The following is a 25,090-nucleotide window of genomic DNA, read 5'->3' on the forward strand; positions in this document are numbered from 1 at the left end:
CTGAAGGCTTCTGCTTTGTACAAAATGTACGTCACAGTCTGCTCGAAATGCCTGCTCTGACTCTCAGGGAACAGAATGCTCCTTGTGAATATTTTCAAGTGAATCATATAATCAATGTGCAAGCTTACATTAATTAAAGTTGAGCCCTCTGAGAACTGTTGAGTCCATGGAAGCACTTCCTTTGTAACAAATGATCTCAATAGCTGTGTAGCATAGACGTCAACGTTTTCAATCAATTAAATCAACTAAAATGTTGTGTAGATGATGATGTACTATTATCAAGTTATGTTACTAGTGGCTGTTCTTACCATGCCATGGGCTTCTGATGGGCAGCAAAGAAATTTGTGAGAGGATCCATCAGCTTCATGCAGGAGTCCCAGCTCTCTGCAGGCTCAGCCAACATCCCTTGCAGGAAGCAGCTCCAGAGAGACCACACGTGGAGAGATGCAGCATGTTTTCAGCCACCTCCAGGTCTGCTCCATGCAATCTCATCAGCTAAGTTACTGGGGATTTAAATGCTGTCTGTAGAGTGACAGTCATCCCATGAGAATGGTTCGTTGTTGGGAAGCCCTTCAGCTCTCCGCAGCACAGCAGCCAGGAGCCCTTTGGGTGTGGAGGTTGAGAGCAAAGAAAGGCAAAAGGAAGAGTTAAACCTAATCCACTGTACGCAGCTTCTGCAAATAGGACAAAGCATTTGGCACTTTTCCTTCATAGAAGAAACCAGTTTCTTTCTACAGGACTATAATGGTATGGGCAATGGGACAACTGAGGCTCTTTTAGAATATTTTGTCCTGCTGAGAAACGCAGACATTTACCCTTTTCCTTCTTGAATTTTTTTCTGAACTCTTTAGAGTACAGACTCAGAGCGCTTCTAAAATCAGAAAACTGAACTCTCTGTTCACTTGGTAGTGTTATTTCAATTTTGGCACGAGTTTTGTGTTTTAGCTGATAAGTGGTTCCCAAAGCATGGAAAATGAATATTGGGAATAAAAAGTGAAAGCAACCTTTCCAATTAAAGTCAAAATGTACAGAAATTAAAATGACACCAGTTATATCAGTAGCATATTGGCTCCTATGCACTCAATCACTAGATATAAACAGCAGTTGCTCAGACAGCTAATTACAGTCTTCCTGCAGTAGGCTTCATGTAGGTCAGCCACCCACCTGCCTGCTACCACTTGTAGGATTAAATCTGCCCATTACCTTCACTGCTGTGGATTGTAGTGTTGCAGTTTGCCAGCTTCTGTTTTAAAAACAAAACAAAACACATTTTTCTAGTGTGTTTCCTTTGTGAGCACTGCTGCACCATGTAAGTGTGGAGCATCACAAGCGATTATGAGCCTTTTCTGTGGACTCATTAGAGATTTATGTTTGTCAAAATGCAATTTGTACAATTGATCTCTATTACATGGATTACAAGAGAAGTTAGTTGTGGGAGTTTGCCTTCTAGCCATTTGGGATGGATTCACAATCGTAATAGGGTCAAGGTTGCTTTTTATATGGGAATCAGAGATGGTCCATTGAATTGCTGCTTAAAATCTCTGCACAGCACCTGCAAGTACTGCTAGTTCACGAATCATCTGTCCTGCCACAGGCAGGCTGGCCTCTAACCTTTGTGAGGAAGAGTCAGATAATGATAGTTAGACATTGTGAGATTTCTGCTTTGTTGTTGTTTAATTAGCAATACAGATCTTATAAAAGCATTTGAACTCAATATTTGTTACTTTGCTTTCTCAAACTTATACAAAAATTATTAATATTTAACAAATCGTAAGTTTGTCCAAAGCAGGAAGCTGAGGTGATGGCTTGCATCATAGTTCCTGAGGCAGCTGCTTTCTCAGGCTCTTTATTTATTTTCCTTTGAACTGTACTGTTATTTCCCAATTCCAAAGAATCTCTTGTTGGCATGTTTGTGGATTCTTAGTTTCTGAGTTAGAAGTACATGCTTGAGTCCCTGAAGGAACTTCTCCATCCATGCAAGCTCTCCTTGGTGATCAGCCAGAGCCATCCTGTGCCATCTAGGTGTAACTGGAATTCCCAGTCATAGGATGACACTGGCTCTGCTGGAATGAGCTATTTAAAAGTGGATCCAACAGTGATGCAGGGCACATTAGCATTTTGGATCTCATTTCAGAAGCCAGATGTTTCACTTCATTGTATGATGAAGGAGGAAGGCAAAGGAGAACAAAAAGGATTTGGAGCACTCTCAAAGCACAGAGTGCAATGGTTTGAGCAGAACTTTTGCTCAAGAAAAACTGAAGTCTTGTTGATAAAACATAGTCTGTAATTTCATTATTTCAATGCCAATATTCCACATTTAATTCTGGATTTTTTAAGCCCTGAGAGAGTAATTGCGTAAGACTCAGAATTATGGGAACCTGAACTCACGCTAGAATTTGGGTGTAACATTTCTGTTTGCTGATGTACTTCTCATGCCAGCTAGCAGGAAGAATGGGTATATGCAGGTGAGATTTAGACCATCTGTGTGCCATAGTGAAAATGGTAGTTTGCTTTTAGCAGAGTTTTTACAGTCTCAAATGTTAATTAGCTAATAGGTATTTTTCCGCATCTGATAACTGAGAGGTATCAGTACTATAATGTTAAAGTGGGGCATACATAATTCATAGCAACAAGCGTTAGAAAATGTGATAAGCAATTTTAGAATAGGTATATATTAGAATATGTATCACTCAGAGAATTTTTTAGCATTGTAGAAATTAAGAACAGAGAGAGAGGGAGGAACTACTGATTTGTGCTGAATTTGTATTGTTTATGAAGAGCAGGTGTGGCTGTTTGATATATCTCAAGGTAGATAGCAACCCACCACCACCTGGGGTTTCGCTCACTCTAATTGTACGAAGCCTTCCAGTTTCTATTCAGCTATTCCAGAAATTAGGTATCAGATAAATACATACCTGCTAAGTTCAGTGAGCCAAAACACTGAGTGCTCTAAATCAGTCATTTCACTGAGGCTATGGAGATAGCTGCTCCCTAGAGCAGCTGGGGCTGTGTGAAGTCACCACTGGACAGAGCAGCACAGATGCAAGGAGAAGGGAAAGGTATGGATGGAAGAGCTACTGATAAGGCAAAGAAAAAGAGGAATAAATACTCTTTGTGTTCTCCCCCTCATACCACCTGGCCCTTAGCTTCATCTGGATGGAGTTCTGTGAAACATGTGATGCTTATATAACAGAGAGGAAAGTAGAAAGGGAGAAAAGTGTTGGGAGTTGAAGAATGATGGGATGTTGAAAGAACTGAAAGACAGTAGGTGAGGATTCTAAGCCACACATATTTATTTCTGAATCCAGCATGTTTACGCTTTTATTTTAATACAAAAGCTCTGCACTCATTGCTGGTGTAAACCTTTGACTTCAGCAACTACACCGCCAGTGAACTTGATTCCATACATTCATTTGCAGTCATTTTTCCCCAGTACAAACTAACATTTTTCTTCTTACTATTCACATCTCTGCATTTGCTTGCAGAACTTATTACTTCCATCTAGGCGAGCCTATGGGTGTCTATTTGAGCAAAAGGCAGAAAATGGAATTTCTTTTTGACTTTCACGTTATTGTTTCAGGAGTGCTGCTTGTCCAGACAATGTGCCAGACAGTGAAGCCTGGCATCCAGGCACCTTGAAGAACTGCAACAGGCAAAGCAGAGGGCCCAATTAAATATTTAAGCATCTGGGTGTGCTGTGCAGGTAGCAGGGGATAGATTACACTCAATGAAACCTGGCCTGCCACAGGGTGGGCAGTCAGTGCTGGGCATGACGGTGAGGAGAGCAGTGCGCTGAGGAGGCTGCTGCCATACTATGGTCAGCAGGGAATGGATCTGGCACTGCTTCTGCCTCTGCCACTGTGACTGCATCGTCCTGTGCAGGATGTCCTGTAGGTGAAACAGATCTCCCTGCATGCTGCTCTCTGGTGGGAGAGGGAGGGGGAGCTTGGGTTTTGTGGATGCTGGGCTTTTGTGCATGGGAGTGCTCTGTTCCTCCATCCAGGTCGCTCTAGGAGATGGCTTGGAATCGTATTTTAATGACTGATTGTCTTTTGTTTGCTTTTAACTCTGGAGATGGGGCAGTAGGATGCTGAGTTCCTGTTTGAAAGACAAAACCCATTAGATCCAAGTGATGCCAGAATTAGTCAAAGCTCTTAAATCAGAAGTCATTACAGCAGAAATACAGATTAGTGATTTGTGAATCAACATGTTGGATTGCTTCTGTCTTTACTTGCGAATAAATAGCTAAGAACAAGGGCAGTGTTTATACTTTCTATAGTTACATGTCTGCTTGCTTGTTCTTTCCTCCATGAGGACTTGCCTATGAGTGTCCACTCATGTCAGTCCTCCTGGAAGTGAGGACTGGGCCATGGGAAGATCATGGAACGGATCCTCCTGGACAACATGCTCGATCACATAAAGAATGAGCATGTGATCCGAGACAGCCAGCACGGCTTCACCAAAGGAAGGTCATGCCTAACTAATCTTGTGGCCTTCTATGATGGAGTGACGGCATTGGTGGACGAAGGGAAGGCGACTGATGTCATTTACCTGGACCTGAGCAAGGCCTTTGACATGGTCCCCCACCACATCCTCATCTCCAAATTGGAGGGAAGTGGATTTGATGGGTGGACGACCCGATGGGTAAGAAACTGGTTGAAAGGCCGCAGACAGAGGGTGGTCATCAATGGCTCTATGTCCAGGTGGAGGCCGGTAACAAGTGGTGTCCCCCAAGGGTCTGTCTTGGGACCAGTGCTCTTTAACATCTTTATTAATGACATCGATGAGGGAATTGAGTGCACCCTCAGCAAGTTTGCTGACGACACCAAGCTGAGTGGTGCGGTTGATACGGTGGAAGGAAGGGATGCCATTCAGAGGGACCTCGACAGGCTGGAGGGCTGGGCTCGGGTGAACCTAATGAGGTTCAACACGGCAAAGTGCAAGGTTTTGCATTTGGGCCGGAAGAACCCCAGGCACCCGTACAGGCTGGGAGGAGTGGTCCTTGAGAGCAGCTCGGCAGAGAAGGACCTGGGGGTCCTGATGGACGAGAGACTGAACATGAGCCAGCAGTGCGCTCTGGCAGCTCGAAAGGCAAATGGGATCCTGGGCTCCATCAGGAGAGGGGTGGTCAGCAGGGACAGGGAGGTGATCGTCCCTCTCTACTCGGCTCTTTTGAGGCCCCATCTGGAGTACTGTGTCCAGGTGTGGAGCCCTCAGTACAAGAAAGACATTGAGATTTTGGAAAGGGTCCAGAGGAGGGCGACTAAGATGATCAGGGGGCTGGAGCACCTCCCCTATGAGGACAGGTTGAGGGAGTTGGGCTTGTTCAGCCTGGAGAAGAGAAGGCTGCGGGGTGACCTCATTGCAGCCTATCAATACCTGAAGGGAACCTACACCCACGAGGGGAGTAAACTCTTCAAAAGGGCTGACAACAGCAGGACTAGGGGAAATGGATCGAAGTTGAAGGAGGGAAGATTTAGGTTGGATGTTAGGGGGAAGTTCTATACAAGGAGAGTGGTTAGGCCCTGGAACGGGCTGCCCAGGGAGGTTGTGGATGCCCCGTCCTTGGATGTGTTTAAGGCCAGGTTGGACGGGGTCCTGGGCAACCTGATCTGAATGTGTGTGTTTGGTGGCCCTGCTAGGCAGGGGGGTTGGAACTACATGATCCTTGAGGTCCCTTCCAACCCGGGTGATTCTGTGATTCTGTGATTCTGTGGGCCATGAGACCAGAGGCTGAGGAGGTTACTCTGTGTCCTGCAGCTGCTGGGGCTTTCACTTCCCTTAAGCGAGGGGCTTGGCTTCTCATGTGAATGTGAACATGAGTACTAAGTGTTGCTAATGCTGTTTTTCCACATTTTTCTATAATTCCCCAAATATATCCTCACTTAGTTGTGTTTTGTAGAAAAGTCCTCTGCCTTCTAGCACCCTGTCCAGGTACAGACGTCCATTCTGGTTGGCATACAGCAGCATTGGGGTTTAAATCCTGTTAACATGGCTCTTGTCTGTGTCTTAACCATTAACTAGATGCAAACCGAGTATTTGTAATGTGGTGTTTTCTGTGTGTATGTGTTGCTTCAATGCATATGTGGGACTGGAGGCTCCGCTGTTCTCCATGGAAGTACAAACTAAAAAGCTGTCCTGGGGAGCTTACTGCCTCATTGGAGAGAGAAAGAAAAAAGACACACTTAAAATAACTTTTTTTTTTTTAAAAAAAGGGAGATTGGCCTTGCATTATTGTATGGGGAATTAATGGGAAATACAGACTGTGGTGTTCCAGTCTCCTTGAGTGCTGCACCAGGCTACACGAAGTATAGGTATATTTCTAATTTAATGTGTCATAATTGTTACTGTTAAGCAAAACTAGAGATGATTGACAAACAAGCGCATGAATATGAATTCCAGCTTTCTATTTGATGAAAAGAATTGTAAGCATGACTTGTATGAGCAGGTAGGTGTGTGTTCGTATGCAAATGCACACCTGGTGGCACTCAGCTGAAGGAAGATGCTCAGTTGATATTTTACAAGACTGACAAGTGGGGCTTGAGGCTTTGTCCCCAAAGCCCGTGGGAAAGTGCTCTGTGGATCCAGCAGTGCCCTTCCTGCAGGGCACGAGTCTGCCATTGCCTGTGCTGACCTGCTCTGCTGGGACAGTGCCTAGCAAAACAGTTCAGCACCTCATTAAAACCATATTCAGGAAAATATCTTTGTCATAATGTTGTATGATGGAGAGTATTGATTTATCCCCTTGGCTTCCTTATAGCATTACTGACTGGGCTCTGGAGTTAGCCGGATCCCCATGCAGTGGCAGTGGGGTATCTCTAATCCTCTTGATTTTAACAAGAGTGTGATGATATTTGACATCTTTCTTAAAGCTTCATTGCTGCCTAGAGGCATAACATTATGAGCTGATCTTGATCTTTATTGAAAAGTTTATACCTGGATGTGCAGGAAAATAGGCTCGATGCACATTGTGAAAGCAATTAAAAAAAACAGGAGGAAAGTAAGAACTGAAGTATTTGTGGGCTTGTTTAGATGTGTTTTTACATATGTTTTTTAGCTAGCCTCATCATTCTGAATTTTACTGATGACTTTTTAAGTTCTGACAGTGATTGCCATTTCATGCTGTCATTTCCCCAATGTGTGGTTGTGAAGCACACAACATTGGAATCACACTCTCAGCAATTCAGCGTTGTCTTTTTCCCTCAAAAAAGACACCTAGTCCCATAGTTTTTCATGCACACACTGTTTTCTCAGAACCAGAGGCAGCTCCCATACTAGAAGCAATCAGTCCCTCACTAAGTATGATGCTCATGTGCCATGAAGCTGCTTCTGGAAGCAAGGCGAGCAGCCTGTGGGGCACAGAGGTGTCCCTGCTTCACTTCGGTGCTACCACAGCAGGTGGCTGGCTTATCCACCTGTTTCATTAGTGCCTAATGAAGCACTCACTGAATTATTTCTCACTGGCTCGAGCTCAGTGCAGCAAACAGAACCCCCCGGGATGCCCCATGGCCACCTTTCCCTGCCCTGTGTAGGTGTTTCCCGCACTCACCTTACTGGCTGTGCTCTCTTTCTTGGAAAGACGAATGGGGCTTACCTGTCCCTGGATGGTCCTGCACAGGGTTTGCTGCTAGAAAAGCTTCCCTAGAGAAAAGCCATGCCTCAACCAAACCCTCTGCCTAGGAATCTGCAGCTTTTGCTTCTCAGCTCAAGCTATTCTAGCTAAATATTAAATTATATAATGCACAGTAACACAGGTGCTGTGCACAGCAGAGAGGTGAGAGAGAAAACAGCTTTGCTCCAAGAAGAGTGGTGACCTTCACAGTCCTTCACCCATACTGCCTCCGTCAGGGTTCCTCTTTGGGTGACACACACCACTTGCTCACTCTTTGGGTGTAATATTTCTAACAACTTTCTTCAGGAAAGTTTCCAAAGATCAAGTGAAAACGAGTAACAATGGAAAGTGTGAATTAAGGCAAAAATAGTTGCTCCTGCTGCTTTCAGACAGTTGGGGAGATCGTCCCTGCTAGCCCTGGATCTGCCTCATTGTGGAATACCTCCCATTCACACCATCACCTGTATCAACTTTTAAAATACTTTTAAAGCTGTTAGAACTATTAAAGCTATCTTTCATGTGCATGGTACCCCATACTGTGCTCCTGATGCTGAGATGAAGTGCACCTGTGCCATGTCCTTTACATGTTGAATATGATCCTGGCTGTCAGAGTGCAGCTGCTTACAAGAGGGGTTACTTTAGCGCTGAGTCATTTTTATTGCATTCAGAAAATGGTAAGTTCTTCTTCCCTATCTTAACTGAGATGCCAGCATGAAAGCTTATAAATACTGTGCCACAGTGGGTAAAAATACAGGATCAAACAATTGCCGTTGTGTTTTATGCAAAATAGCTGAATTAACAGCTTTAGTAGTGGACTCAGAGGTGCACTGGTTTATTGCTGATATGCTTTCTAGCACTCCTAGTGCACTGAGGACAGGTTCTCTCTAATCACCTTGCAGCGCAGGGTCCCTGCGTGACAGTGTTATTGGGCAACTCCTCTCTGCTTCTCATTTCTCTCATTATGCTTACTAAACAAGCACAAGCATGTGGCTGTGCACCTAGGAGCCCCTACAGTTCCATTTGTTTTTATCCTAAAACAAAACAAACCCAAAACATCTCTGCACACTACACACAGCTGTTATCGAGGCAGCTTGTTAATCTGTTAGCTTGCAAGATACGTGAACCAATGCTAGAGTAGAGCATTCTCATTTTGAATACCAGGCTTGTTTTACCAGCTCTGGCACTGTCTTTAGACCTTATCTACACCACAGAATTTCATCAGTGAATGGTATATCAGTTTTTATCTTGAATGAACAGACTTCATGGAGAACCCCTGTGATCACACCCCTATTTCAGGGTAAGGAGGATGTGCTTTATGTTGGGTTAAAGTAATCTTGCTGGTGAAAGGATAAAAGATAAACCAATTGTAATGTTGGGAATGATGCATTTAAAAGCCATTAAGTTGGAGATTTCTAAAATTCAGTGTTGTGTAAGGTAAAATAAGGTTGTGTACAACATTGCTACAGATGCTTTTTGGAGGATGTGTTTGATTTTTTGCTGCCCCAGGCTCATAGAACTGCAAGTCACCAATTGGCATATTCAAATTAAGAGTACCTTAACTGTTGATTGCAAGTCTCACCTGTGGGTAAATTGATGCAAACAAATGTTATTAGTGCAGGCACGGGCTGGGTGTAATTCAGTTACTTAACGTTAGCCTCCCAGGACTGGTGAAGCGACACAATTAAGGCACATTCCCTCTAGTTTCATGGGGTGCTTCTTCTTCCTGTGACTTTGTGCGCCCTGAAGGGGGTTATGAGCACTCTCCTGAATGGGCAGGACAATAACCCAACTCTCACAGGCTCCAGTTCTGCCCACTGTGGCTCTCTGTCACAATCCTTACCTGGCCATGGACATTAGGTCTGCATGGTGTGCTGTGTCATCCAACGCTGGTTGCGTCAGCTCGGGTCCCAGAAGCAGCATAGACACCCTGCTTTATCTACATGCTTTATCTAGACTAATTAGGTCAGTGCTTTGTCCAGGATAATTGTCTCTGCTAATGAGTTTTGAGTACAGTGTCGCTGTTCGATTCCTCTGCTGGCTGCCATGGTGGCTGCAGCTTGGTGGCCCCTGTCCGTGCCTGGACATCTCCAAGACATGGTGTCTGCACCAGGACAGCCAGATGGGCCCAGAGCAAGCCTACAGCTCCTCACAGATAGGAGAGGGACAGCGCTGAGCTCTGCTCTCTGGTGCTCTGACAGCAACGTGAAACAAGAGGGCATAGAGCTGTGTCAGGGGAGGGTCAGGTGGGGGTTAGAGAAAGGTTCTTCACCAGAAGGTCGTGGATATGGAACAGGCTCCCCAGGGTGGTGGGCATGGATTCAAGCTGCTGGAGTTCAAGGAGTGTTTGGACTGGGGGGAGGGGGGAAAAAAAGAAAAAAAAAAAAAAAAAAAAAAAAGCCTGTGCAAACTCCTATGATATGTGGTGATTGCCCAGACCTGGTGCTTGAACCTGACTCTCCTACCATCCAAGCACATGCAGAAACTATCCTGCAGCAGGCAGAGGCATCTATCTGTCTGTCACCTCTTTTCCTCTCGTAGTCTACTGTGAGGTTTTTTCCCAACAAAGTCATCACATTCTGTTCATATACTAAATGTAAATTTTCAATCTCCGCTCTATTTCCTTCTCAGCACTTTCCATAGACCCTTTCCTTAGCCTACCACATTTGTCACACTGGTTTCGGAGCACCATGAGGCTGTAGGGCTTGCAGAAACCCTGCTCTGCTTCCAGTGCTTAAAATGAATGAAAACCTGTAAACATTCAGATTGGGCTTTTCACAAAGCTCAGGTTGCTTGGGGAAGTGGACCTCATGTGTCCATTTTCTTGCACGCACTCAGACACCAGTACTTGCAGTTGTAGCATGAGTAAAAGGAAACAGGAGGTTTATTTCCAGTGGGTGGCAGGGTGCAGAGGTGTGGGAGGCGCCAAGAGCTGCCACCAAAACCCAGCCACAATCACTCACTGCAGGGAGCTCTCTCAGTCACATCCATCCATGTGGATGGTGTTCAGTGCTGCAAACCTTCTCCAATAAGCAGGAGAAAAAGGAAACAGGGAAAATTTCAGTTCTCTCCCATAATCTGCTTTGAGCTGAGTCCAAAGTTGCTTATATAAAGCACAGTTCATTATTACAAAGCAACGAAGCGAGGAGAGGTGGGATGTTCACAGCATATCTCCTGCATTAATTAGTTGCTAAAGATGCAGATTGCCACAGCAATGGAGCCATGGATGGGTCGAAAGCAGAACTGTCTCTCAGTTTTATGGGAAGTGCTGTTCCCAAAGGCTGGCAGAGTAGGAGGCAGCTTGTGGTGCAGTCTGCAGAGTGTTTAAATGAGGGTGCCATTAGTAGGAGAGCTTACTGGTCATGCTTGCTCGTGTCTGAGAAATGCCTGAAAGTGTTGGAGAGAAGTCAAGCATGGAAAAGTCCACTTGAATCGAAAAAAGCCCTCAATCAAACAAGTGGCTGCTGTATGTATGTACCCCACAGAACACACGTGTGAAGCTAAGCAAAAAATAACTCCCGTGTTCAGTATCTGTGAGAGCTGTGGCTGAGCGTGCTAAAAGCAAGCTCAAGGACGACAGAACCAGGGAGCTCTGCTGTTGCAAAGCATTGAGCAGTTTGCAGGCTGCATTAGATGGTGCCTTAGTTTGCCCAGAGCTCCAGAGTAGAAAAAAAAAAAATCTACCAACATTTGTATTTCTGGCAATTAATAGACCTAAAATCTTGGATTGGACTCATAAATATGTCAGCCAGCCTCGGCAAAATCTTAGTTGCTGAAACAGGGTGCACCTAACCTTCAGGGTTTGAGAGTTGTAGCAAAAGATTGGTTTCAGTAAGATCACAGGGAGGATGTAAGAAGGAGTTACTTCTAATGGCTGTAAGTAACTTGAGATTAACAAAAATGAATGGAAAACAGAACGCCCTGTTGTCCCAGGACAGTGCTACATATGGCTTTCCTCAAACTCTCCTCCAATCGCTGCAGGTCTCTGCAGTAGCACAGAACAGTTGTCCCTGTGCACAGACTGTGGCTGACCTCTACAACTGGTTTACATGCAATGGGTTGGGTTCTCTCCCTCAGTTGGCATTATCTGATCAGTTCTCTCTCCATTGCTTCTTGTTTTACAGAGAGAAGAAGCTTCCTCCTCCTGCTCTAGTCACGCTTGCTTTCTTTTCTCTGGCTTTTAGGAATATTCCATTTCTGAAGCCCTTGGAGTGGAAAGTCATGCTAAACAAAATGAATGTGTAGAAGTCAGTAAAATAGAAGAAAGAGGAATTTAGAAAAAAGTTATAGAAACAAATGACATTTTGCTGCACTGCGGTGATTTCCGTAAGAAATCTCAATCTGTAAAACAATGGAATTAATCATTACTTAGAAAACAAGTGTTACAAATCTAAAGATATCTAAGAGAGAATTAGGTCATTTTGGGGTCCATGGAATCATGTATTGTATGCATCTGGAAAATTGTCCAGCTTCCTAAATTAATATGCAAATAAAAATATCTGCACTTTTGTCAACCAGCTCTGTAAAGACCTATGGAATGTCAATTATTCACTTATTTGGGTCTGCAGTATTGTTTTTTGATCTTTTTTTTTTCTCTTGGGGTATTTTTTTTTTTTTTTCTGCCAAAAGAGGAGGGCATTTGTATAGAAACTATGGAGAAAGCTGCAATTTCAAAGCATAATTGGGAACTTTATGTATGTGCTTCATTTTAAGGACATTTCTCACTGTGACCAAGTAGTAGTAAGAACAAAATGCTGCCAACAGAAACAATCACCTAGGATTCTTAACATAAAATAAAAATCAAGACTAATAATGCATGGAGCTAATTTCTGAATAAAAGAGAAAAATTATTTTGATGAAATGAGGGAAAAATTTTGTGATGAACGTGGCTAAGGTTTGTCATGATGGAATTTTTTAGCCAATGACAGGAGTAACTGACTTAAACCCTGAAATTCTTTCATCACAAGTCTGCTTATTGAAGTATCTCATGTGCCTGTGTGTGTGCACAAGGAAGTCTTGCAGCTGCTTCACGCCAAAGCCTAAGGTCTAGTCAAGTGACACCACAAACTATAGGGAATTTCGTCCAGCTCCACAAATTGGGCATGGGATTTAATGTCTTTCCTTACCCTCTTCAGAAGAAGCATTTTTTGGAAAAGCCATCAACTGCTGCATTTCCAATAGCATTCTCTTGTTTTTTCTGCAGGTCCAGCTGCCCAGCGCCAGGTCCAGAATGGGCCGTCTCCAGATGAGATGGAAGCACAAAGGAGGTGAGTTGGTTATGGTAGGCTTCTAGTTTGTAACTGGGATGTGTGTGCAATCGTTGCTCACTAATAAGCCCCGTTCTTTCTACTCATACCTGTTTTGTGTTGATTTTCAGTGTTCTGTAATTATTGATATTGACTTTGTGATGATTTATATGAAGGGTGAAGTGAATTCAAGCTCTAGGTAGACTGCTCAAAGGCAAGTGGGAGGCATGCTGAAGTTCAGAGTTAACGATAGAACATGTTTAAAAGAAGCCTACAAAGTATTTCACAAATAAATTAAGGAAGCCTAACCATATCCTGTTCTGGGTTGCTTATTGGCAGTTGCTAGTCATGTTGCCCAGGAAGCATCCAGTAGACTACATGCACTGTCAGGAATAACTTAGGCTCATCATATGATTACTTCCAGAATCATATGCCATTCCTTTTATGAATGCTTTGCTATAAGCAGGCTGACAAAGGAGACTACAGAATCATGCCCATCATCTTATAAGCATGTCTCCATTTAGTGCCGTTGTTACATGTAGCCTTTTCTCTAGCCACCAGAGTAGTCTCCTTGATGTCAAAGGAAGAACATGGGCAGGAACGTCCTTCTTTGGATGCCTTCTCGTAATGAAACCAGCAGGAAGATCTCATTTCAGCTTTGCTGATTCAGCCAAGACTCCTGTAGCAGCAGTATCTTCAGCTACCCAGCAGAAGGCATGCTTGTTCAGTTCTGGGCAAACAATCCTCCACATGATTCCCTCTTCCATTCTGCAAGAATTATAGGGAGTATGTAGGGAAACTACTTCCTTGCTCCTTTATGACTAACCCCCACTGGCCTGAGGTTTAACAGGGATTTACAGGTGACTGTTGAGTGTGTGATGATGTGTCACTTGGGCTTGGTAAGGGTTACTCTGGTAGCTGAGCTATCATAAAGCTGAGGAGGGAGCTCCTGCTCTGTGTCTGTGTGTCACTCAGCCTGGCTGGATGATGTGGTCCAATGCTGGTTGAGCCAGTGGAAGCTAGTGAATGTGCAGACTGTACAAAATTCAGACTTCACATTCAGGTGTCTGTCTGTACATTCAATGCGTGACCAGCTTTAGTTAGAGAAAATATTTTAGTTATTGATCTTTTTTGTTCGTTTAGAGATGGTAAAAGCCCTTGGAGTAGATACTATTCTACTGCCACAGGGCACATGGTTCTGGGAAAGCTTCATTTGCTCCACTGGACTGGAATAAGCTATGCCAGTATATGCACTTAAATGTTATTGCATCTGCTCTAGAGGATTTTCAGCTTTAATTATGCTAATGCACTCTTAAAGCATAGAGCAGGCCTAATTTTAGGCCTCTGTTTCTTTAACATCTTATAAGCAGGAAAGGAACTCAAGTTATTGTAAATGCCGTGAAAATTTGTCTGCTTTAAAAAATTTTTAAAGACCTTTATACAAATATTTAAAGAACATATTTTATGTCAGAGGATGCAATTTGCCCTTTCTTGTACTTTTCTCCTGGTATACTCCTTAAGCAGCATTGTGCAAATCTCGGTCTTTATTTAGTTCCACTGGAACAAATGTGACTTCCTTAGAGTGTAAGAACTTCTCCTTTTAGCATGTGTGGGAGGATGTGCTTGGCTGATACAAGCTGCTCATGCCCAAGGGCAGACAAGGTTAGCATGAGCCCAAAAGACTTCAAATGCCCATTCTGACTCTTGTTCTGAGGAGCACCTGGCTCCTGCATCTGCTCCAGGGGCTCAAGAGAATTGGATACCTCTAACTCGCCTTCCTCTTCATGTTTGTACCTCTGGAGCTTTCCCACACCCGTTCTCCAGATGAACCTAGAATTTGCCCAAGGTTTAAAGAGGAGAGTACACATCAAGTCTTTCATCATCAAATCTTGCTAATAAGTGCCAAGCTGTTGCAAGGGACAGCATACTTCTGGAATTCTTAGTATGTCTATTTAGAACTGGAATTTGTGAAACTGATGCTGTAGTATCGGTGTTCAGTACATAGCTATTCAGTAAGAGCCAAGGTATGTGCTGATTTCTGTTTGGTTTAGATTGTTCTAGCTGATATGAAACCACTGGATTCAGCCAACTATGGCTGTCCCTCAAAACTTTCCACTTTCCACTTTGTACATAGAATAATTTTTCCAGATGCCTGTAGTGATTTCCTAGAAATTGCTTGTATTTGCTGGATTGAATGACCTGAACATAATACCAGTTTAAGATTGATCTGTCCATAATGAATAATTATCATTGTGGATTTCCCCAATCCATCTATTAAATTAGAATTGAAACACAGGGAGATTGTTTTGCAAAGTAAGACATTCTTTTTGTTCCTACACAACTTTATTTTTATGGATACTTTTTCCATTAAAAAAAAAAAACTTTTATTTTTATGAAATAAGAAAACTGCAGACTCATTTGAAAGTACGAGTAGAACAAAAATGTAATGAGGAGACTTTTCTAAGATATCGCATAAGGAATCCTTGAAGAAGTGTTGCCTATAGTTAAGCTTGCCTTACTGTGCAGAAAGCTCTTGCAGGAGAAAAAAAAGAAGAAAAAAAAAGGTGATTTCAGAGTTGCATTCAGTGTTTGCATGTTAAAAAACACTTGGCTGTTTGAGCTATTAGTCTTTTTTAACCACGGAATGGCAAGAAGGGCCAGTCACAGGGGCAACATTAGCAATTTCTGCAGTATTACAGCGTGTGTGAGAAGCCCTCTGCTGATCCATCTGGCAACTGCACGTCTCTAGAAAGTGAAGCCTGTGAAAAGTTTTCTCACTGTATCTACCTGCTTGGGCAGCCTGGGAGCTGGCAGCTGCTGAGGATGCAAAACAACCAAAGCAGTGATATAATTCTGTGCCAAGCATGTGTGGAGCTCCATGTACTCCTGGCACAGCAGGGTGGCTCTGCTCACCTGCAAAACTGTGCTATACCAGCAAGAGACAGCCCTGCAGCAGAGCACACCAGGCTTTGTACAGTCAGCAGCTAAACACAGCACAAATGTAATATGTTTTCATTCTAACTTCAAGTCCTTTGGATTTCTGATCTGTGAAAGTCTCAAGAGTGCCATTCTATAAAGATGCCCCTTGCTCTTCCCTAGGGATGCTGACGTGCTTTGAATTGAGGTTCTGCAAGGCCACTGTGCTCTCCTGGACCTATAGAACATACCTGCTGGCCATGTCTCCTGCAGAACCCATTGTAGAGTCTCCTGACATGGATCAGGCAGCCACTTGCCCAAGCATCTGTGGTATCCTGCAGGTGCCAGGCCCTGTCCTGATTGCACATCCCCAGCACCTGGCACCACTGTGGTCAGGCTGAGTGAAACCAAAACCACGTCTGTTGGTTGGAACAGCATTTGTGAGGACTGACTCGGTTACCCAATATATACATCTTGAGACCTCACAGTGAATAAAACTCTTAAGAAAAATTATAAAGAATATATAATGACTGGAGGTTTTTTCATTGCTGTTTCAGACAAGTGATGGAGCAGCAGCAACAGCGCCAAGAATCTCTGGAAAGAAGAACTTCTACTACAGGTATGTATAAAATACATGCAAACAAAGCAGCTATGGTCTCCCTGCTTTTGTCCTCTAGTTGTAGTTGGATTTTGCATGGTTTCATATACATGGTTAAAAATTATAAAATCACAGAATGGTAGAAGTAGGAAAGCACGTCTGGGTCCTTCTGCTCCAACCCCTGCTCCAGCAGTGACACCAGAGCAGAGTGTCCAGGACCACATCCAGGTGGCTTTGGAAGATCTCCAAAGAGGGAGACTCAACAATCTCTCTGTGCAACCTGTGCCCATGCTGGAATGAGGGTTATGGTGATAATTTGATTTTAAAGCATTTGCAGCAGTGAGGTATGCAGGTAGAGTGTGGAGGCTGTCAAAGCTGGTAAGCAGAGGGGGATTTTTGGCTTGCCAAGGCTATATGGTCACATTAGCAGTGATGCCTCATTTCCAGAGGACATCAACAGAAGAGGGTGGCACTGCCAGTCCTGGGCTGCCCCATCACTCTGTGGTACAGTCAGATGCAGCACAGAGGGAATGACAGCCCTGGAGTATCATCTGTGGGGATTTTGTAGTGATGAAGTGAGGAGTCTTCTGTGTGCTTAATGGAAAATACATACATATTTAATGAGCTTATGAAAATCTTCTATAACATATTAAGTTGCACAAAGCTGAGTGAAGAGATGACAGGAATAGATTGTAGAGTATGGCTTGGACTCTTTGAAGGCTGACAGCAAACAAGCCAAGATGGTTTTGTATAGTCTTTTGTTTTGGAGGCACCAGTTAATCTGGTAAATTTTCAGTTGTTTTTTACCTGAAACTACCCTAGAGATAGACACACACACACAAGTTACTGGGCTGTATCTGGGCAGAGGTTACCATGTGCTCTTCTGCATCAAGGAACACAGCCACAAATCCCACCTGGGCATCTGCAGGGAGTGGGATACGGCCCATGGGAAGTTCTGGCCATCTCCTCCTGGCTGCAGAGCAGCAACTACTGTGTTCAAAATGTCCCTTGCTGCTCCTGTGGTGTGAGGTCGGTGCTTGCAACCATAACAAGTTCCCGTGGGCTCGCTGGCATTGGAACACATAGCTCATTCCAAACCATGGGGTATTTTTTCAAATAGTTCCGGTTCTACCGAGGGCTGGAAGCCCCTTGGCAGGTGCCTGCATCAACTCTTGGCTTTGTTTGAGCTTCTGTTTGCATTTATTCTGTGGTCCCTTTTTCACTACGTTGCTTTGCGTTGGTTTCGTTCCTCACTGCATACGCATCTTTTTCTTTTTTCATTTATCTTCCCTGTTCTTTTAGTTTCCTCCTTGCAGATAAACATGTGCTCTCTCCCCTCCCAGCACCAGCCTCTTTCACCTGCCTCTGGTACTGCCCCTCTGCCACCACCCCATGCCAGTGCCCTCCCTGCCCCAATGGTTGCTCCTGAGCTCCCTGGTAAATCTTCTCCGCAATGCCTGTGGAGAGACAGAGAGCCTTTGCAGCTTCTGCACAGACACTCAGCCTCTGAGCTGCTAACAACCCTAGATTCCTCTCCTCCATCCTACCCAGCCCACGAGACTGTCCTACCACGGGTCAGGCGGGCCTCGCTGTCCCCACCACCTTCTCATCCTTCTTCCCACTTCCTCTTTGCTTCTTGCCAGCCCCTCAGGCGTTCCTCTCTCTGTGGTTCTCAGCCTTCTGCAGCCCCCATCACAAACACATCCCTGGGGCAGAGGACTGATGGCCTGCAGCCGCGCGATCCCACCCTCTTGCCTGTGATTGCTGCCCCATGCGACAGCGTCAGGGGGCCCACAGACAAAGCAAGGCAGGAAACCTTGCCCAACATGCCCTTGAATGGCCATCCTGAATGCGTGGGCTCCTCTAGGAGCCGGAGGAGAAGCGTGGTGGGGGCCTTCTTGCTGCGCCTAGGGGCTGCACCTGCCTCCCAGCTGCCTGCGATTGCCAGCCCTCCTGGCTCCTGGGGCCAAGCCCCCTCCCTGTCCTCTCCACCCCATCGTCCCGCACAGCACTGCTATCAGCCCATGTCACATTGTCTTCCATTGCCTCCCCCTTACGCTGCTGGGCCTGAGGTGACTGTGCCCAGGAGGACCCTTCCTTACATGACTTCATCAGCCATTTCCCACTTGCGTAAGTACTGATTTTGAACAAGTTGTGACCTGTAAAAAGCCGTAGCTTTAAGCTGTATAAAAAGCTGCATTCACACTGCCCATGACTGCTAGAGAAAGATCTGAGACCCGGGAATACTGCTGCTGTGTGTGACATCTGAAACCAAGGTGGAAAAGCACTCAGGACCTCCCACCCGTGCTAGAAGTGGACAAAAACAAGAATTACATTGCAAGGGCCGTATAGCTGAGTTGTTGCAATGCATGCTCTTAAGAGTATTAGCCCAGGAGGAGATTTGTATTGTTTGGCAGAGCCCAATTGCATTTGGCAGTGACCTTCATACGAAGCCTATATTCAGCTGGTCCGGACCTAGCGGATGGACTCTTGTAAGCCAGAGGCCAGGTCTGCAGTAGACTTGTCTGTGTGGCAGTCAGAGAGGATGTGATTTTTATTATTTTACTCGAGTGGTATTTCTGTTACCAGCAAAAATGCGACACAGATTTTGTTAGAGCAATGCAGAATCGTCTGCACTTACATAATTCCTTTACTTCTAGAAACTGTCTTCCCACTGTGAACTGCACTAATAGTTGAGGGCAAACCTTTTTCAGTGCAGGCAAATCAAGAGCTTGGGTTGCGCTTTGCATATGGTCTCAAATTCCTAGTGCTTGTCTGAAGCCTGCTGAGTTAGAGCAGCTACACGTAATGCCTATTTGCAATTCAGATCTCAATTTTTGTGTCTTGGATCCATTCCTGTCAATAACCACATATAATGCTTAAATAATATGTCTAGAAAAGACAGATGAGACATTTCCATCCACTTTCTGCTAAAAATATTAATCCAGCCACTGGAGGCTCAGTCCGTCAGCTCATATAAGTTCTTGAGATCTACTTAGTTCAATAAAGTTATTTTAAACTTACATCAGTCCATTATTTTGACTCAGTTCAGATTTTGCTTCAGGCTAGCCTCTAATTAGGTGGGTGTCGTTTTGCAATTACGATTAACTGTACCCACGATGAATTACTATTATGTTTGTGAACCAAAGAGGGCTTGAAATGTTTAATGCATTTCTAATAGCAGCTATGGTTCATTTCAAGAATGAAATTGGGAGTGTGAAATAACACAGAACTAACCACACAAATAAGGCAGTGCTATAAAAAACCCTAGATAAGAAGAAAACCAGACTGCTAATGTTAAATTTTAAATATTCCTCAGTTAAAATCCTCCTGCCTTTTAAAGTAACACTTACTGAACAACTGAACCTGTGATTATCAAGATCAGCCTCTTCTGAGAGCCTGATGTAGGGAAATAACCTCCTGATAGTGTACACATTTGGTGGACCCATTATTTTGCACTGGGATTAATCACCTTGGTCAGCCCCTGCAGCCAGCGAGGGCTTCACTGAACCGTGGTGTGGCTGAACTCCCCCCTGTTACTCTGCATTTTGTTGGCTGACACTGTACAACGAAACACTCCTATGCCATAAAACAGAAGGGGGCATGCATCTGTAGCCCATGCTTCTGCTGGAAGGCTGGTGTCAGCAGAAGTCTGTGTTGCTGCCTGATGCAGTTTGTAGTCCACATGTAGAAGGCTGTAAGAGAAGCAGATGAAAGGTGCCGCTTAGGGAGTGTTGTCCATGCTTTGATTTCGGCATAGAATAAAGTACGTGCTGAGAGGAGGAAAGTTTGTTATTAGAGACAGGGTCTTGCAGGAGAACACAGTCATACTCAAGCAATCATTGATGCTTCCCCAGTCAGAGCACAGCTAAAGCTGACTGGCCACTGATACATCCACTCTTTCCCACTCTTCTTGTGTGTGACACTTCCTTGCATTGGTTACTTGGGACACTTCCTTGCATTGGTTACTCGTGCTATCAGGCTGCAGCCCTGGGACAGGAAATGCGGCATGGTGTGCGAGCTGGATGAGATGGTTCTTGGTTATAACTCATCTTCTCTGCCTTTCAGGCCCAGCTCTCCCACCCGGCCATCCCAGCGGTGCTTCAGTGATCCCTGCTTCATCTGGGGGCCCCCCGCCTCCACCGCCCCCCCCAGTCCCTCCACCCCCTATGGGAGCCGCTCCCCCCCCACCACCCCCGCTGCCAGCCGGTGCCGGCCAAGGTGCTGCCAGTGAAGATGGGTCGGTGTCAGGGCTCGCGGCGGCTCTGGCTGGTGCCAAACTGCGGAGAGTTCAGCGGGTAAGGAGGCGGCTGGGGGCTGCCAGCCGGGCTCTTTGCTACCGTGTGGAAGTAAGGTCTGGCTTGGCACAGGGCGCTGACTCTGCAGAGTCAGTGAAGGCTTTCAGATGGGAATCTGTGGAGCAGATAAAGCCGAGCATGTGGAATTGGCAGAGCGGGTAGAAAGTTTGATAGAATTACTGCTCTTCAGAAAATAGCGGCTGGGAAATGGCTGCAGCTTTTCATTTTGCCAGGATTTCGTTGATTCTGCAAAGTCTACCCTTGTAGCATCTGCCACTATAAACTACTGTTTACAGGCATTGTAAGTGCTCAAAATCACCAGCTTAAACCGTTGAGGCCTCACATAAATAAATACCCACTTCAGTAGGGGTTGTGTAACCTAAATGTAATTACAAAGAAACAGCACTGTGGGATTTTTCATCATTCGCCCATATATATTGCCTCACACAGACTGCCACTGAGTTTATTAAGTCACACGTTATACGATAATCAGGAAAACTGATCATTAAGGGTATGATTGTAAATTAAATTATTTTCATTAATTTCAATGTTGATTTCTGTCTCAAGCCAGAAGATGGTTCAGGAGGGTCCAGCCCCAGCGGGGTGTCTAAGAGCGATGCCAATCGAACAAGTAGTGGAGGAGGCAGTGGAGGATTAATGGAAGAAATGAATAAATTACTGGCAAAAAGGTTTGTACTGAGATTTCAAGTAAGCCATAGCATGAGCTCATGTGTATGCGACAACGTGCTCTCCTTTAGGTTGAGCTGTGGGTCACTTTGATGCCTCTTGCAGTTCGATGAGTCCTGTACAGGCCCTAGTCACTAACATCCTCTGGTATTTGGTGTGATGGTAGAGGTGCTGCAGCAGTGGTGCCTGGTGTTGCTGTAGAGTTGTGTTGCTGTGGAGTTGTGTTGCTGTAGCAAAGTCTTCAGAGTAACCTTCAAAGATGGTGGCAAATGATCCTGCCATTTACCAAGTCTATTCCAAAGTTGTTGTTTTCAGGAAGAGTAAACTAGGAAGGAAACTTTTTTATGCAGCACAGTCAGGATATTGGGCATAAAACCATAAATGGAATAACAAGGCAACATCTTGGCAGGTGACTTATTGATTCTCGGTGTATATAAGACAGTCTAGCCAATATATTCTGCAACAAGACAACTTGTAATGATATATCAAGCTATCAGGCATTTAAAGGCACTCTATTTCAATTATTTTTGCTTTCTCTTTTTCCTCTCCTTTTATCAGTAATATTCTGTTAGACTGTAATTCACAGGTTCCTAGTGACAGATGTTTTGGTTTTAGCTCTAAAGATATTCTCCTTTTTTACATAAGAGTAGTAAAACAAGCAGATGAGTGGGATATATGGTGTGCAAAGATGGAGTAGGATAAACATAGTTTCCAGTGCAGATGGTCTGATTCCAACTTTTCTCCATGTCTTAATTGTTTCGGAAGAAATTCTGAACGTGAGCTGTGGATGTAATCTTTTGGAAAGTGTTAAATAAAGATAGAAAGCTGGAAAACCAGTTGCCACACTCTGCATTCCTCTATTGAACGTGGCTTGAAAATATTGCCCCTCTGAGTCCTGAGAACCTGCTAAGGTTTGGGTTCCTCGCCTCCATTTCAAGTCCTGTGCAACCGAATGTATTCGGTCATTGTCAAGCTCTGTAAGGTGAACTTAGTAAATAGCAACTTTCAGCAAAGCTTAAATCAGCCTTCCCACGTGGAGGCTGGTGCCTTGCACAGGAGATGTGATGCTGGAGGGCTGACTCTGTCTTGTCTCATATTTCTTTGCAAAGGAGGAAAGCAGCGTCGCAGTCAGACAAGCCAGGTGACAAAAAAGAAGAGGAAAGCCAAAATGTAAGTTAAGGATTCCTTATGGCTGTGCTCTTGCAAATATGTTGATGTGGTGCCTTGTGAAGTCCTGTTCTCATTCTTGGTGTGCATCAGGGTCTGACAAGCAGTGCTGGCCCAGCAATACATACTCAATCAAACTAAATGTTTCTACCTATCCTGGAAAGAGCACACTAGAAACAAAAATTGCCTTTGTATTCGTGGGTGAGATGTTGTCCAAACAAGATCAGTTGGTGATTTTCATGGTCTGCTCCCAGTGTTTCAGGGGATAGGAGATTCTTACCCCTAGTGAAGATGCAATAAGCCCTCCTGGCAAGTCATCTTGAGACGAGGGCTGTGTAATGTACTTTAAATTTGCATCTTCAGCTGAGCTGGAGTGAATCATGAACCGTGGGGGTTAATCCTTCATGAAGAATCAGCTCACTGCAGACCCCAGAGTGTGTATAAAACACATCTCTGGGAGGGAAGGAGAAACAGTGCATTAGCTACTAGACAATTCAAAAATTAGAATGTATTCATAATACTTACACTGTAATGAGACTTAGGGTTCTTTCTGCATTAACCAGTCTGACTGTATGCTGTCCACAACTTGGGGCTGTAGTTTTGAGTTCAGCATTCAGATTAAAACACTTCTTTCTGTATGTTGAACTGCTAAACCATGAGAGATCTCTCCAGGTTTAAGAGGCCAGGATTAATGTCATGTCCCTTCTCATGGTTTGCTGCTCATAGAGCATCCTTGTTACCAGCCTGTACCCTTATGAAGGCCCTCTGCGAGTTCATAAAGAGTCTCATGTGCCCATGTGCCCAGGTACCAGTTTGCTTCTAGTTACTCAATCTCTGCTGCCTTTCTGCCTCTGATTCTCACTCCTTGATGCTGTGCAGTAGTTTGCATCCCATGCCAAACTTCCTGATAGTGCCAAACTATTAAGAAAGATGTTTCAGTCTGTTTAGTGTGTATCTTGCACACACAGTATGGTGAGGTTCTCTTCTGTCAAACTTGGTGCAGTTTTGTTTTTACCATACTCAGTTAATGCTTTGCCTGAGTGTATATTGAGGGCTGCTAAATAATGTGTTCATCAAAAATATGGGTTAACATTTTATGATCTGTCAGCCATAAGTCACAGAAAAGTCTAAATCTGAGATATAGAGTATAGCATTCTGGTTAGGAGAAGCATTGAGTGATGTCATTATTTATATTATGTCAGTACTTGGGCCACTCTCCCCAGTAGCAGTATCTGTCCTGGTTTGAAAGGCTGGGATGTGACATAGTGTTCCTGCAGGTGGCTCAGTTTCCACAGTGCAGGTCGTTTCTAAAGTGAGGTATGGATGTTTTATATTTAGATTTCAACAGCCAGCACTCTTTAGTGGTAACTCAGCCTGCTTTGGTATACAGAAACAAAAGCAATTCAGTGGAATCATGGCAAAGTGCCCATATTAACAAAATGAATAAATGAATAAGAGGAACTTTCTCATGCTAAATGAGGAGAAAGGTTAAATTTGCAACGAATTTCAGCCCATACCATGATAGCAGGGCCTGTCAGATGTGCTAGAAGAGAACCTGATTTTGTACCACCTGTACTGTGACTGGTCTTTGGAGCAGAAGAGCGCCCTGTGTTTCAACTCCAGAATTAAGTTATGCCCTATTTTTGTCTTCCTAGGATGATGCTAGCACCTCTCCTTCAACCAGTACACGAGGAACCACCCAGCAGCAACAAAATTCATCAGGTATTAAAACTGAGCTACTGGCTTTTAGTGGTCTTCTTCATCTAGTGTTCTGCATCACCTTGGGACTCTTGATTCAGATGATCAGAGGGCTGGAGCACCTCTCCTATGAAGACTGAAGGTTGAGGGAACTGGGATTGTTCAGCTTGGAGAAGAGAAGACTCCGGAGAGACCTCATTGTGGCCTTCCAGTACTTGAAGGGAGCGTATAAACAGGAGGGGAAACAGCTGTTTATGAGGGTGGATAGTTGATAGGACAAAGGGGAATGATTTTAGACTAAGTCAGGGGAGTTTTAGGTTAGATATTAGGAGGAAGTTCTTCCACACAGAGGTGGTGACACACTGGAACAAGTTGCCCAAGGAGGTTGTGGATACCCCATCCCTGGAGGCATTCAAGGCCAGGCTGGATGTGGCTCTGGGCAGCCTGGTCTGATGGTTGGTGACCCTGCACATAGCAGGGGGGTTGAAACTAGATGATAATTGTGGTCCTTTTTAACCCAGGCCATTCTATGATTCTATGATTCATTGCCATCTGTCAGAGCTCAGTTGCAGTAGTTAACAGAAGATTTCCCCAATAGCTGTTGTTTCAAAAGCTGTACTTGGTAGGAAATGGTAACTCTGTGCACTTCTCAGCCTGGGAGCAGAGTCAATACAGTTACAGGGGTCCAGACATAAAGCTGAGGATCTGCGTCTTCACTATTGTGCCACCACAGAGGCAGATACCTCTGTTATTTCACTTGTGGTAGTGTAGTTGCATTGATCCGTAAAGTGGGGGTTTGGATCCCAAACTGTTACCCATCCTTAACCTAGAAATTTGTTGCAGTAGGCCTGATCTTGGGAGTTAGTACATG

The 25,090-nt window shown here is 44.5% G+C and overlaps 1 protein-coding gene across 3 annotated transcripts in view; it reads left to right on the forward strand.

The window, feature by feature from the left end:
• EVL (Enah/Vasp-like) overlaps positions 1-25,090 on the forward strand; it is a 129,610-nt gene that overhangs the window by 99,117 nt on the left and 5,403 nt on the right. For all 3 annotated transcript variants that reach the window (XM_042813295.1, XM_042813296.1, XM_042813294.1), the window contains exons 4-9: positions 12,813-12,876; positions 16,329-16,390; positions 20,438-20,667; positions 21,235-21,356; positions 22,464-22,524; positions 24,177-24,243. In XM_042813295.1, the coding sequence (XP_042669229.1) occupies positions 12,813-12,876; positions 16,329-16,390; positions 20,438-20,667; positions 21,235-21,356; positions 22,464-22,524; positions 24,177-24,243 (606 nt within the window). The remainder of the gene's footprint in view (positions 1-12,812; positions 12,877-16,328; positions 16,391-20,437; positions 20,668-21,234; positions 21,357-22,463; positions 22,525-24,176; positions 24,244-25,090) is intronic.

Source organism: Centrocercus urophasianus, unplaced genomic scaffold (assembly GCF_019232065.1).
Source record: "Centrocercus urophasianus isolate 14NV4802_14NV808 unplaced genomic scaffold, USGS_Curo_1.0 seq_14, whole genome shotgun sequence".
NCBI classification, from domain to species: domain Eukaryota; kingdom Metazoa; phylum Chordata; class Aves; order Galliformes; family Phasianidae; genus Centrocercus; species Centrocercus urophasianus.